General features: G+C 37.5%; 1 protein-coding gene across 20 annotated transcripts in view; it reads right to left on the reverse strand.

Annotated features, from left to right (window-relative positions):
- Positions 1 to 15,362, reverse strand: part of LRCH3 (leucine rich repeats and calponin homology domain containing 3) — a 148,340-nt gene that overhangs the window by 44,161 nt on the left and 88,817 nt on the right. For 15 of the 20 annotated variants that reach the window (XM_045037060.1, XM_045037057.1, XM_045037056.1 and 12 more), the window contains exons 14-19: positions 14,739 to 14,792; positions 10,416 to 10,487; positions 7,887 to 7,935; positions 7,277 to 7,384; positions 5,370 to 5,488; positions 4,450 to 4,587 (exon numbers count right to left, since the gene is read on the reverse strand). In XM_045037060.1, coding sequence (XP_044892995.1) covers positions 4,450 to 4,587; positions 5,370 to 5,488; positions 7,277 to 7,384; positions 7,887 to 7,935; positions 10,416 to 10,487; positions 14,739 to 14,792 — 540 coding nt within the window. The remainder of the gene's footprint in view (positions 1 to 4,449; positions 4,588 to 5,369; positions 5,489 to 7,276; positions 7,385 to 7,886; positions 7,936 to 10,415; positions 10,488 to 14,738; positions 14,793 to 15,362) is intronic. The other 5 variants (XM_045037059.1, XM_019839903.3, XM_019839905.3 and 2 more) reach the window with 3 other exon arrangements.

Below are 15,362 nucleotides of genomic sequence, written 5' to 3' on the forward strand. Positions count from 1 at the left end.
TCTGAAATGCTTGGACATGAGACCTCTCCTTACAATAAGGGTCATTTTTTTTTTTTTAATTTTTTTTTCAACGTTTATTTATTTTTGGGGGGACAGAGAGAGACAGAGCATGAACAGGGGAGGGGCAGAGAGAGAGGGAGACACAGAATCGGAAACAGGCTCCAGACTTTGAGCCATCAGCCCAGAGCCCGACGCGGGGCTCGAACTCACGGACCGCGAGATCGTGACCTGGCTGAAGTCGGACGCTTAACCGACTGCGCCACCCAGGCGCCCCTAAGGGTCATTTTTTTGAATTGGGTGAAAGAAATTATGGTTCTTAGAATATATCACGAAAGTGTTGTTGTTTTTTAATTTTTAAAAAATCTTTATTTATTTTTGAGAGAGAGAGAGAGAGAGAGAGAGAGAGAGACAGATAGAGCATGAGTGGGGGAAAGGTAGAGAGAGAGAAAGACACAGAATCCGAAGCAGGCTCCAGGCTCCAAGCTGTCAGCACAGAGCCCGACGCGGGGCTTGAACTTGTGAATTGTGAGATCATGACCTGAGCTGAAGTCGGATGCTTAACCAACTGAGCCACCCAGGCGCCCCTCAAGAAAGTGTTTTTTAAGTTATATACTCACAGTGGTAATTAGGCAGTTCTCAAAGAATTACAATAAATCACCATGTTTTAATGCAACCATAAAGAAACTGCTATGGTTCTTCATTTGTATATGGCTTTAATTTTATATTCTCCTTAACAAAAAACTTCTAAGAAAGTAAGTTACAAAGCTCTCTGTGTGGTCAAAAGAACAAAATAAGGGAAGTGACAATCTAATATGAAGGAAGGTAATCCATAGAAAAGAAAAATAGATGTAAATATTTATATTGAAATCTAGTACCGTAACAGAAATCCCATTAACACAATACCGATTTACTCATAAAATCATTATCACAATTTCAAAGGAGGGATTTTTGGTTTTGTTGGGGTTTTTTGCTTTTAATTAAAATACTGGACAATCTTTAACTGGTTGGCTCAAAGTCCATTTTTTTACCCCCAAATATTGTAATTTGGGAAGTTTTAACATTTACATGTTTCTCCTTTTTTTAACATTTATTTTGAGAGAGCAAGTGAGAGAGTGAGTGGGGGAAGGGCAGAGAGAGAGGGACAGAGAGAATCTCACACTCTGGGCTGTCAGTACAGAGCCTGATGCGGGGCTTGATCTCACAAAGTGTGAGATCATGTCCTGAATCAAAATCGAGAGTCAGGTGTATAACCAACTGAGCCATCCAGGTGCCCCGAAAAGACCTCTTTTGATTTTTTAAAAAACGTTTATTTATTTTGAGAGACAGCACATGCAGAGGGGGAGAGAGAGAGAGAGAGAGAGAGAGAGAGAGAGAGAGAGAGAGAGAGAGAAAGAAAATTTCAAGCAGGCTCCGCGCTGTCAGCCTAGAGCCCAACTTGGGGATCGATCCTACCCAACCGTGAGATCATGACCTGAGCCAAAAGCAAGAGTTGGACACTTAACTGACTGAGCCACGCAGGCGTCCCTGATTTTGGTTTTTTAAAGAGGAATTAATGTTAAGAGATTGGACTGCTTGTAACTCCTCTGTACCTTCTGTTCTCACACTTGATATGTACTCAATGCATAGGAGTTAAGTTTTGTTGTTGATTTCACTAGCAAGTTTTAAATGCTCTCATCTCATGTAATACCTATATTTCTTTGACTAAAAGCAGGTCCATGTGTCTCATTTCTTTAGGCAGTTAAGTATTTGTAAAATAGTTTTATTTTTTCTGTATGTATTTTACATTCTTACGTGGAGGCACTGTGCTCTGGTAATCAAGGTAAAGAACCTCAGTCACCCTTATTCTCAAACTCCCCTTTTTGCATTGGCTGCTTGCTACTTTGTATGTATCTCCTCTGGAAATGAAAAGTGACAGATTTGTCCTTTTTAAAATTATTCTTAAAACATTTTTTTTTCTTTAATCCAGTTGACAGAATCTGGGAAGAATCCAAAGTATGAATAAACCCTTTCCTTACTGGTGTTGCCAAACAGCACAATTCCTATTCTATTAATCACCACCTTTAGGACCAACAGCAAGTCTTTCAAGTCTCTGAGAGCACAGCGGACTTTGGTAGTGCTGTTCCTCTCTGCCTTTCCTAAACAAAACTGAAGGACTATTTTCAGGGGTCACTAAATAAAAAGTGGCTGCCGATTTTCCTTAGAAAAATGCAACATGCTACCTGTGGATGTGCTAGAGGGGATACGGTCACATCATCACCCTTGGGACTTTGGTAACAAAGCAGCTTTTGTAATTAGAAGAATACAAGGTCCTTGAGAGAGATAAATGATTTGCATCTGGAGAGGTAGCACGTTGAATATCCAAAAGTGGCCATCTATAGGCCTAGATACAACTGCAATTTGAGTAAAGAATGTGTAACAGGAAGTGCCTGCTAAATAACAAATGACCAGAAAATGAGATGAGGTCAAGTTTTTTGAAAGGTTAGACAATGTTAAGCATGTTACAAATGAACAGTATCCAGGGGCACCTGGGTGGCTTAGTTAAGCATTTGACTCTTGATTTCAGCTCAGGTCATGATCTCATGGTTTTGTGAGATGGAGCCACACGTCAGGCTTTGTGTCCTTCCCCTGCTTGCATGTGCGTGCTCTCTCTCTCTCTCAAAATTAATAAACTTAAAAAAAATGAACAGTATCCACTCACAATCATCAAAAGAGGGTGTTACAACAATAACTATTAAATGCAATGGGAACCTTCATTATATCCTGGTTGTGTGTGTGTGTGTGTGTGTGTGTGTGTGTGTGTGTGTGCGCGCGCGCGCGCGCTGGGTACAGGGAGAGGAGAGAGCACAGCTATGAAAGATAGTTTTGGAACAACTGGGGAAATCTGCATCTAGATTATGGATGCTGTTGGTGTTTCACCCAGTGACACATCAGCTAGCTGTGCATCCATTCTAGTCTGGGTTGACTGTTAGTGGCTTACTACATCCTCTTCTCAGTTTCAGCCTGATCCTACAGGAAGCACTGGAGTGTGAATCACATCTCACCCCCATCTTGAGGCAGGAGGGCTCAGCTCCTATGTCAGTCATTGGCTATGGGCTACAGAGAAGAGCAAGGTGGACTGGGACAATTCTCTGAAATATTTAGAGAGTAAAGCTCCATAATATCTGCAACTAAACAGTACAATTAAAACACAAATACACACACACACACATACACCCAAATATAGGCAAAGCAACACTGCAAAATGAAATAAATGTCAGGTCTAGGTAGATGCTTTAAGACTGTTTCTTGTAGGGCACTTGAGTGGCTCAGTCGGTTTAGTGTCTGACTTTGGCTCAGGTCATGATCTCGTAGTTCGTGAGTTCAAGCCCCATGTCGGGATCTGTGCTCACGGCTCAGAGCCTGGAGCCTGCTTTGGATTCTGTGTGTGTGTCTCTCTCTCTCTCTCTCTCTCTCTCTCAAAAATGAATAAACATTAAAAAAAAAAAAAGAAGAATGTTCCTTGTATTATTATTTCAATTTTCCTGAAAGTTTGAAATTTTTATAATGAAAATTTGAAGGGGAAAAAACTTGTTCTTTCTTCTGTGGGTTGTCATCCTGATACTGACTTCTGACTTCTATATCTGACCAACAGTCAAAAGAAAACCTGCCAGTCATCCTGAATGCATCCTTGTTTTCTACCCACGGTTGGTCACTAGATCATGTCAATTCCACTCCCAAAATAGATTCATCATTCTAAACTGCAATTATAATCATATTTCTCCCCCCCAATTCTGTGTTTCTTCACTGTCTACATTAAGATAAACATCTAACTCTTTGACACGGTACATAACATCATTGTCACACGGCCCTTGGCTTACCTCTTCAGCTACGTCTCCCACCATTTACACCTACAATTTTGTGCATCATCATCCTAAACAACTTATGAGTTCCTTGAACATACCATGATCCTCCCTATCTTTTGAATCTAGGCATATTATGCTGGCAAATTCCTTTTTTGTTTTTTAAAATAATCTTCTCTGTCATTGTTTTTTTAAAAAGTAATCTCTATGCCCAATGGGGCTTTAACACATGATCCCCAGATCAAGAGTCACATGCTCTATACACAGAGCCTGCCAGGCGCCCCTATGCTGGCAAATTCCTACTCATACTTTAAGAATAGTTCAAATTTGACCTCCTCTAAGCAGGCTTTCCTGAACTCTCCAGGCAGAGTTAAGTGGTCCCTTTTTAGTATTCCTATAGCAACTTCTTGCATACCTCTCTTATAACATTTATCACAGTTATTAATAATTGATTACATGCCTTTTTTTTCGCTAGTAGAAAGTAGACCCAGGAAGGCAGGGACTGGATTGTTCACATTTGTATCCCTAGCATTCTGCATAATACCTGCCATTGTACATAATATATGTCTCATGAATAGCCAATGGGTTTTTTTTAGTATTATATACTTACTACAGCTGGTGAGGGGACATGGATGCTTGGGACAGATCGAGGCCGCACATGATTGGCCAAATGGCAAAGAACAACACCATCGGTTAGAGCTGCTCCCAGATCACAAGGCAGTGATACTTTCAACCGGTACTCAATATGCTAGAAGAACAAGAAAATGTGTAATACGTTAACTGATGTGGCTGACACAGGACATAATGGAGTTACAATGAAATACTATAATTAAGAATCAAGATAAAAAGCAAATAACTTAAGTACCACAATCCCTATTTTATTTATTTATTTATTTTGTTTTTGAGAGCAGGGGAGGGGCAGACGACGGAGAGGAAGAGAGAGAATCTTAAGCAGGGCTTGATCTCAAGACTGTGAGGTCACGACCTGAGCCAAAAATCAAGTCAGATGCTTAACTGATTTAAGCCACCCAGGCACCCCAAGTACCACAATCCCTATTTTATCCTTCCATCCTAAGTCAGTAACTCAAGGAGATCTAATACATACATATGGTGGCCAGGCCACAGTGGTGCAAAATATTACATGAGAAATTCATTTACAATTTTATGCTTAGAAATAAAACAGAACTAGATTCTGTCAATTCCAAAATAAAACACTATATGTAAGTGTGATATATATATGCGTACATACATATAAATTATTACTACTCTTACAAGATTTCTGTACATGAGGCAGAAAAAACTTTTAAATGAGCAGGGATAGGGATTGAGCTTTATAGAATAACCCATCTCATTTTCCTAGCAAACAGATGAAAAGAATGCCCTTAATAGCAGAATCTCTTTTACATCTACCACACGGTGGGGCACTTGTTGATTCTATTAAAAATTTTAAGTCAAATGAACAAGTGATTGCAGGGTTATGCGCTCTAGCAGTAACAATGTGAAAGTATAATTCAGAGGTAGTGTACACACTTTCCGTAGTTGATCCATTAATTCCAGCTCTTCTTCTCTCTGTCTTGAATTGGGTCTTGTTATGGGATCTGCAGAGTCAGTGGGAGGTGCAGAAGATGAAAGAAGGGGTGAAGCATGACCTAAAAAAATATGAATATGTAAGACAGAAAGGCGACTGCTAGTGCTGGAAAAATTCTCAGCTCCACCTGATCACAGGCTCCTTACAAGTGCAGCACTTTTCACTTCTGCATGGACTCTTTAAAAAAAGTTTTTATTATGAAAAGTTTCAAATATACACAATAATAGGGAGAACAGTGTTAAAAACTACCAAATGTCCATTACCCACTTAGCTCAACTCGTTTTGATTAAAAATGTTTCCATTGAAAAATAACACACACACAGAAAATTATGCAAATCATAAACAACTCAATAAATTATCACAAAGTAGACACAATCAGGTCGATAAATGCAATTATTACCAACACCCAGAAGGCCCTCTCATGACACCTACCCATCAGTACCTAATGGTTACTTCCAACAACACAGGTTCTAGCTATGGACTTCTTGATTTGTAATACCATAGATTAGTTTTGTCTAGTTTTGAACTTTCTATAAATGAAGCCAAATACATGTATGTATGCATGCTTTTGTCTTCTTTTGATCAACACTATAAGATTTATCCATATTGTATTAATTGGTTCATTTTTATTGCTTATACTGTATCCCATTGTACAAACACACCACAATTATTTACCCATTGTATCAGTCATGGACACTCTGTTTGGGCTATCATGAATAAATAATGTTGCTATAAATATTTTTGTAAATATCTTGGGGTATATATGCTTACACATTTCGGAAAGCAAACTGCTGGCGATAGGACATACAAGTGTTCAGTATTATTAGATAATGGAAACAGTTTTCCATACTAGTTTACAATCCTATATGCAGTGTGTCTCTGGTTTGATTTTAAATCTGTGACGGCATCTATCAGTTACACTCAAAGTTGTTATTTTTTATTTGAAATGTTTGTTTCTACTTCCAGGTAACTTCTTTGGAGGCCAGGCAGATGCATATTAACTAAAAAACTAAAAAAGTAGATTTAAAAAAAAAAGAACTACTGATTCATTTCTTTAAGAACACATAAAATAGCTTTTATCAATAGAAAAATCTGAAAAAGGCTCATTACAGAGAGAAGGAACATTCCCTAAAGCCTGAAAGAGTGTTTTATTTGTTCCAACCTATAACCTCCTTTGGGTAGTGCTAAGAAACTCTAGTTAAACTGAAACAAGATTCTCCTGCTTTTTTTTTTTTTTTTAATGTTTATTTTTGAGAGAGAGAGAGAGAGAGAGAGAGAGAAAGAAACAGAGAGCAAGCAGGGGGAGGGCAGAGAAAGAGGGAGACACAGATTCTGAAGCAGGCTCCAGGCTCTGAGCTGTCAGCACAGAGCCCCATGCGAGGCTCAAACTCATGAACCATGAGATACATCATGATGTGAGCCAAAGTTAGATGCTTAACTGACTGAGCCACCCAGGCACCCCAAAGATTCTCCTGCTTTAATGTTAGTGAGATCAAAGTTTAAAGCTTTTGCCAAAGTGACGTCTCAGGGTAGAAGTTTAAAAGCATACAGCAAGCATAGGGGTGCCTGGTTGGCTCAGTTGGTTAAGCGTCCAACTTCAGTTCAGGTCATGATCTCACGGTTCATGGGTTCAAGCTCTGCATCAGGCTCAATGCCGACAGCTCAGAGCCTGGAGCCTGCTTTGGATTGTGTCTCCCTCTCTCTGCCCCCCCTCCCCTGCTCATGATTTGTCTCTCTCTCTATCTCTCAAAAGTAAATAAACATTGAAAAAATAATAATAAAATAAAAGCATACAAGTTACTGTCATTATATAAAGCACCCACCCCCCTTCTCAGTCACTATGACCTACCTTTATTTGCTTCTGCCCTGACAGCTGCTCGGTAAAGGAAGCTTTCAGGGCGCTGGGCCTGGTTTCTCTGAATAGCAGCAGGAAAAGAATATGCAGGGGAATGATGAACTACATCAGCATGGAAAAGCAAAATAAGATTAAAGGAGATGGAAAAAAATTAAATATAACAACAGACACATGTCACAAGTTCAATAAATGATATAAAGATCAAATTAAACACGATAATGATATAAAGTGATAATTTTGTTTATTAATATAAAATCTAGTACAGAAAAGTAACCTTGAAATCAGGAAGACTGTTTGTAGTTTTAATTGTCATGCTATTTTTGGTATGTTAATAAAGGCAGAATGAGTGTTAATATATTGAATAGATTCTCTTGCAAACCTATAGCCCTGCTAGCTCATGTTCATTTGTTCATATCAAATGCTTGAAGAGGTGACCAACCAGTTGAATTAAAAAATGGAAAATGTGCAGGAAGTTCCCAATTGTGGGTCTGATTTCTCATCTCAGAAATGGAAGTCACAGCTCTCTGAGAGGTAATTTATCAGGAAAATCCTAGTAAAGAATTACTCTTGATGTGGTTAATTGTACCTTTGTGTCTATTATTACCTGTTTCTGTTGTAGGTGAACTTGATATGGTATTAGATCTGTCATCGTTCTGTAGAGAAATGGAGATATATCAATAATTATTACTCAAGAAGAGCTACTTTCCACATTTATGATTACTTTGGGATAAAAGAAAAAATCATGCAAGTCTCTTTTAAAATTAAGTCTAGAAATGAGAATTTGGAGTAAGGGTTGATTTTGTACATTTTTTTTAAGGCCAAACTTTTTACTTACTTCTGTAACATGAAAAGTTTATATAATGCATTCTCTAAAGATAGTTCTATTATATAATAGGTCTTTCCTATGACTATGAAAAATGATCATCCTAAGGCAGAAAATTTTATTGGGAAATGTATAGGGGAGAATAATTTCATTTTATAATTTCAGTTTCTGGTATAGTTTCTAAAGTATATTTCTCCACCTCTGGAGAGTAAAATTTAATGTATTAAAAAAATGATGAAGATTTCTTCATTTCTGTTAGGAAATAAAGTGTTTAAAGATAGATAGCTGTATTTCCAGACTAACATTTAAGTCCAAGATGTTTTTACTTCATTGACCAAAGAGAACTATAAAAAGGGGGAAGAGCTAGCTTAACATGTATAAAGTTTATCTAAAAAAAGAGAAATGTAATTAAGCTCATTTAAAAAGAAGTGTTGGTTGGATGGGTTAAAGACACTGAAGACTTGGCAGGGGAGTAGAATCAAGAAAGGTTAGAGTAACAATATTCAAGGCCTCAACATCTAGGCCCAATAAATTAAACATATTATAACTTTATTTAATTTTTTAATGTTTATTTACTTTTGAGAGAGAGAACAGGGGAGGGGCAGAGAGAGAGGGAGACACAGAATCCAAAGCAGGCTCCAAGCTCTGAGCTGTCAGCACTGAGCCTGATGTGGGGCTCAAACTCGTGAACTGCGAGATCATGACCTGAGCCGCAATCAGACGCTTAACTGACTGAGCCACCTAACCGAATGATTTTAAAACACAGAGGTACATACATCTGTTCCCATGCTTTTTTCTCCCTTTTGGTTTTAATATTTTCAGAAATCATTTATACTACAGCAGGTCTGACAGAAAGTTAAACTTACTATACAAGGGTTGGCACGTTCAGATTTGGCCTTTTCAACTATGATTCTGGGAGAGAATAAGCCCCAATGCCCTAAGGTATCCACTGAGTGTAATGAATTAACTTCTCTCCTATATATCTCCTATACTAGTAATATACCTTCCTTGAGAGAAGTTTGAGAACAATCCCTCAATTTTCTGGGTTGTCATTCAAATGAGGAACCTAGCTGAGAAAGGCTAGCAAAGAGTTAACAGAGATGAGAATTATAAAGGTTTTTCAAAAGTCATCCAGGTATGTGCAGCATCTTCAATACCGACTAAAGAGAAGGTTTATCGGGCCAGCACTTAGAAGAACATGATGCAAGAATTTCAAAGTATTTGAAATCAAAGATCCAAAGAATTTCAAATCAGAGAATTAAAAATGTTCAAAGATACAAGATATGGAAATTAATTATCATTTAGGAGTATAACTGAAACATTTGAGAATTACAGTGGCTACTGACCAAAATGGATACTGAAATGAGAAAAGCCAACCCAACGCTTAGAATAAGATGTGAAAAACCTTGTTTCATGCTCAGCTCCAGGTAGGCTCTAATAAGGGCTATATTTCTACTTGGGGGCTGTGGAGCCAAAATGGAAGGCAGAGAACTTGAGAAAGCTCAAAAGGATTAACAGACTAGGAAAGGCACATAAAACAACCAGAGTTTATTTAGGGAGAAGACAAGGGCAGCATCATAATAGTTTTCAAATATAAAGATTCTTTTTTTAAAGACTGCTACATAACTAGAAAATCTCTACTCTGGAAAGAAGAGAAGTAAGTGTAAGCCACAGGGTGTGGATCTAAGTCAGACAAGGGGAGAACCTTCTAACAGGGAAGATTATTAATAATTTCTTATATATCATATGATTAACAAATATGGAATCACCATTCCTAGAGGCCTTCAAAAAATAAAATAACACAGGGTTGCAGGCCATATTCCAACTCTGTTATTAAGCTCAAAAGCAGCCACAGACAGTGTATGAACAAATGGTAGTGGCTGTGTGCCAATAAATCTATTTCCAAAAAATGTGGCCTACAGGCCATAGCTTGTTGACCTCTACTAGAAGAAGTTTTTAGCAGTGACACTTTTGGGGACTGGGACTGAAATTATTTTAAATGCACATTAGAAAACAGAGTTAACCTTATATTATTTATCAGCCAAAGTAAAATAACTCATGACAAAAAAAATAACCTTTGGTAGGAAAATCGGAACAGTGTATCAAACAGAATTTCAATATAAAGAATTAACGCAGGCTCTGTATTTCTAGTATGGTAAATCTTCCAAAAATTTCAAGTAAAATTAATGTTAAATTCAAATAGTTTTATATGCTTATGTATATTTCATGCAATCCTAGATTTCACACTGCTGTTGGACCAATCTATTGGAAAATTTCAAGTTCCTGGTGTATTACGGTAACAAGAGATACCTTAAGAAGCATGAAGGCAGAAGAATGAGGCAGGGTAGCTGCACAGCCCACTTGATTCAACCCTGACAGCGACTAAATTTTAAAAGACAAAGGGAAGAAACAAACAAAAGGCAGCATTTATGTTAGCAAAATGTCAGGCAGGCAGGCAGATCCGGTCAATGAAATTAGAAAAGGAAAGGTCATGGACAAACTTTCAAATGGTTTACTAAAGTATTGATAGGGCAGAAGGAATACTAGGGGGAAAAAAACGCCTACCTTATAAAACAGTTTTCCCATCTGTATAATTCAAACTATTTCAATACTTCATACCACATTAACCAAGAAATGAAAGGGCTTTTGGCTTTCGGCTTGGAGGAGGCCAAGGTGCAACTGTCTTTGGTCATCTCAAATCCAGGTTCATGCAACACCAGCTGCTTCCATTATGCTGCCTAAATTTGACCCCAGCGACATCAAAGCCATACACCTGAGGTGCACTGGTGGGGATGTCAGTGCCACATTTGCCCTGGCCCCCAAGATCAGCCCCCTGGGTTTGTCTCCAAAAAGGTTTGTGATGACATTACCAAGGCAACTGGTGATTGGAAGGGTCTCAGGATTACAGTGAAACTGACCATTCATTCAGAACAGACAGGCTCATATTGAAGTGGTGCCTTCTGCCTCTGCCCTGATTATCAAAGTTCTCAAGGAACCACCAAGAGACACAAAGCAGAACAACGTTAAGCACAGTGGAACCATCATTTTCTATGAGATTGTCAACGCTGCCTGACGGATGTGGCACTGATCTTTAGCTAGAGAACTCTCTGGAACCATAAAGAGATCCTGGGGACTGCTCAATCTGTGGGCTGCAATGTTGATGGCCACCACCCTCATGACATCATAGATGACATCAACAGTGGAACAGTGGAATGTTCAGCTAGTTAAGAACTACAAAGGAAAATATTTTGATAAATGATAGTTTGACAACCAAAAAAAGGGCAGGCATGATTTATTAAAAGTGATTTTAAATAGAACTAAAACTAAGAACATCAAAATTGTTGAGCAAAATTGCCTTAGAAACTACCAAGACTTGTGCTATTCCTCTTATGGGGAAACAAATCCAGTCAAAGAGCTCATTTTAACTGAGCAGAACTGGCATGAGTAAAGACACTATTTTTTCAACACTGATCCAAATTAGAGTTATTATAATTCCATACACCAGCTCTGATGTGAAAAAACAGAGGAATGAGTATTCTGTGTCATGCCTTGCAGATGAACCAGCATTTCATTTCTGCCTCTATGTCCAAATGACCTACATGAGTGTAAGAGGAATTTTCCTTTTCTTTGAATCCTTTATCCTTTCACCAACCTACATACAACTAGAAATATTAGATGTATCTGTCAAGTATATTAAAGGTATAAATAGAGACAGTAAGTGTTAGAATCTATTGTACAGAATTATGATTACAGATAAAACCCAAAACATGACAATTCTTTAATTTGGTAAAGAGTGGAAATCAGAGAAGACAGGACTTTCATCACAAAGGGCACTGGATAAGATTGGACCTATTACAACAACAAAATGCCAGTCAGTCTTAAATATATTGAAATCTTTATACGTTAAATAACTTTTAAAAATTTAAACTAGGATCACAAATACGTGAATCATGGAACAAATGACCTTATTAAGCACATGTGGGTTTTAGAAAAACGTGTGTAGATGATCAATAAAATGAATACAACAATTTTTAATGACAGTTGATAGATATCAATGTTTCTTTTTGGGGAGGGTGGGGAAAAATTTTTTTAAAGTAACATTGTAACCTAATCTATCAAAGGAAATATACCAAAGAACAAGATTGTGACAACAGTCATATCGTCACCTCTTCAGTTTTCCTGGGCCTCCTTATAACCAAATGTACAGAAATTACTGTCAATCTCAAACATAAAAAGGCTAAAAGCCACTCTTTTGGCAAAGGAGGACAAAAAAAGTGGAAAAGAAGAGGATGCGAAATGAGCCTAGATACTCTCTAGTTTCTAGAGATGAGATACAGATGCGGATTGGATATAGATGAAAACAACAGAAGCCTGGAGGGCAGCCCTAAGAGCATGTTAGTGTCATGGATATTAAACATCACTAATACTTATTTCAGATCTTGTATTTCAAGGTCTTTAAATGAAATCCAACATGTACACCTTGCTATACATCATCAGACCTTTTCATCATGAAACAATTTAATGAGCAATTTCAGATGCATAGCATTTATGTGTTCATTCAGGAAATATTTATTGAGCACTTAATATATCCCAGGAACGATGACAGGAACTGAGTATACATAGGTAAATGCAACAGAGATTATCCCTGTGCCCATGAAGTTTAGAGTCTGGTAGTCTAATAGGGAAGAGACCTAAAACAATAAACATCCACCTAAATGAACTAGGAAGAGAAAAAATAACAGTGGAGACAAATTTGATTTGGGGGTTGTAGGCTGCAGAAGAGTCATTTTTAAAGATCTAACATTTAAGCAGATACCTGATAGAGGAGTAGAAATTAACCAAGGAGTATATACAGGGAGGGAGAGGCATTCCATGCTGAGGGAAACAGCATGTGCAAAAGGTTGTGAGGTAGAAACAGGCTTGCTGTATTTGAAAAGCTGAAAAAATGCTGGTGCAGAATGAGCCCTGAGCCCAGAGATGAGAGAGAGTATGCAGGGGCTTGCAGGCTGTGTTAAGAAGGACTTTATTCTACCATATGAAACTACTGAAGAGAAGTCTTGAGGAAAGCAGAGGTATGATTTAAAAATACGACTCTTTCTGCAAAGTGTTGGATACTATTTGGCATACAAAAATATGTGCGACACTGTCCTTTTAAAGGCTATCTCATTTAGGTCAAACATGAATATTGATAAGTAAAATACAAGGGTATGTGTTTTGAAAATGGCTGAAAGCCATTTCAAATTTCACACCAAGGGGATCTGTTTTTCCAAATTCCACTTTTTCCTTGAAAAAGAAGTGTGGCCACTCAGACTTATGTCACTTCCTATACATTATTAAATCTCATCTTCAGTCTCCTAAAATGCTTTCCATTATAGTGTGAGAGGCAATACACCATGGTGCTTAATAAATAGTAGGTTCTCAAGTCAGCCAGATCTGGATTTGAACCCAATCTTGCACTTACTAGCTATGTGACCTCGGACAAATCTCATTCTGGACAAAATATCTGTGCCTCGGTAATCATTTGTAAGATGGTGATCAGTTTAACCTTAACTTTTAAGATCGCTGTGAGGAATAAATGAGATAATTCTGGTAAAGTGTCTGGATCATCACAGGCTCTCAGTATTTTTTTCCATTAATTTAAATCATTTGCTTCTCATATCAATTAATTTCCACAAAAACTCCAGAAGGTGGTGGTTTTATTTACCTGTAAGACTGCCCAATTAAAATGTGCTGTATCCATCTCAAAGGAAATGATAACTGCAGAACATACAGAAATTTTGACAATGGACGTTTAGGTAAGAAGGGCCTCCTGCTGAAGTATGCACTTCACGCAGGAGTATGTACAAGGGTGGCAGTTACCAGCACATGAGACAGGAATTGCTACACACAGACTTTTGAACTGCTAGTTTTCAATACTACTATAAAAAATATCATAAAACATGATGGGGAAAGCAATTATGTGAATGTTAGAATTCTCTTGCAAGGCTGACAAAAGTAAGATTTTTCAATACTGCTCTTATGTTATACTCATTTTCTGCTGAAGAAACAGGCAATAAAAGTAAACTGGTGTTAAAAAATGATCAGTAGATAACATTCCGAGTTAATGTTTCCCAAAGTTTAAAAAATGGGCATAGAGGGATAATCTTGAGATGTAAATATTTTTGAAAAGTTTGGGATTTTCAGTAGCTTAAAATAGACAATAAAATAGGATGGCAAATATACAGTTGTGTAATTAGTGTCATGCAGGAAGGAAATCCATTTAACACACAGGTGACTCATAAGCCAAATTAATGATTAATAAAGTAAGCGCACCTAGAATTAGAAATGACGTCTAAAAAAGTAATGTGCCCTCTCCTCCCAACCCACATCCAAAGCCAATGTGGTTTGCAGTGTGAATGTTTTACTTTTGGAAACACTAACAAAGGTATTTGAATCATAGCTGCAGAACACTGGAACGCTGGTAAGTCATGAACAGTAAAGCAGGGAAACAGTTCTAGCTATTTATAAAGTATTTAGTAATGACACTCATCATGTTTTATGGTACGTAGATAATTTCTGAATGAAAAGTGTAATTACTATTCTCCAAACTCTAGATATAACAATATATAACTCCGTTTTGTGCAAGGCTCTTACCACTAACAAGGCACTATCATCAGTGTGCTGAGACCTTCTGGATGGGAAGGGACACTGGAGAGGCAGAGAGAAAGGAAGCAATGTCAAAAACAAACGATGCACACACGTGACATATTTCACAAATAACACAAGCAAAGAGGTATATTAAGACATAATGAAGATGCTAACATATAGGATTGCATTCACAATCATTTTGAATTCATGTATCATAAAAGCTAATAAATTGATTCTGAGTAATGATTTTCTTCCAAACAGCTTAATTCCAAATATGATCTGATTGCTTAAAAACTGACTAAAGCAAGGAGGGAACAGGGATTATTCTCTATTCACGGAAGAGAAAGCTGAAGTATAGGCATAGCAGTAACAAAGAATTTGTGGTCATTTAATGAGTCAGTCACAAATTAAAACAATAAACCCAAGAGTCATGATTTCTAGTCTATGCATCTCTTCATTACCTTTCTCAGACAAGAGGACAACTAGAAATTTAAAAATTGCACACCATATTTTCCTGAGAAGCTTTAATTTTTAAATAATGCATTTCTCCAGAATGACCATTAAGAAGGAAATTTGGGGGTAAGAAAAGAACAGGTTATTAACTTATCAAACTTTGTCAAAGGTTTGTTC

The sequence above is a fragment of the Felis catus genome, chromosome C2, assembly GCF_018350175.1.
Source record: "Felis catus isolate Fca126 chromosome C2, F.catus_Fca126_mat1.0, whole genome shotgun sequence".
In the NCBI taxonomy this organism is placed as follows: domain Eukaryota; kingdom Metazoa; phylum Chordata; class Mammalia; order Carnivora; family Felidae; genus Felis; species Felis catus.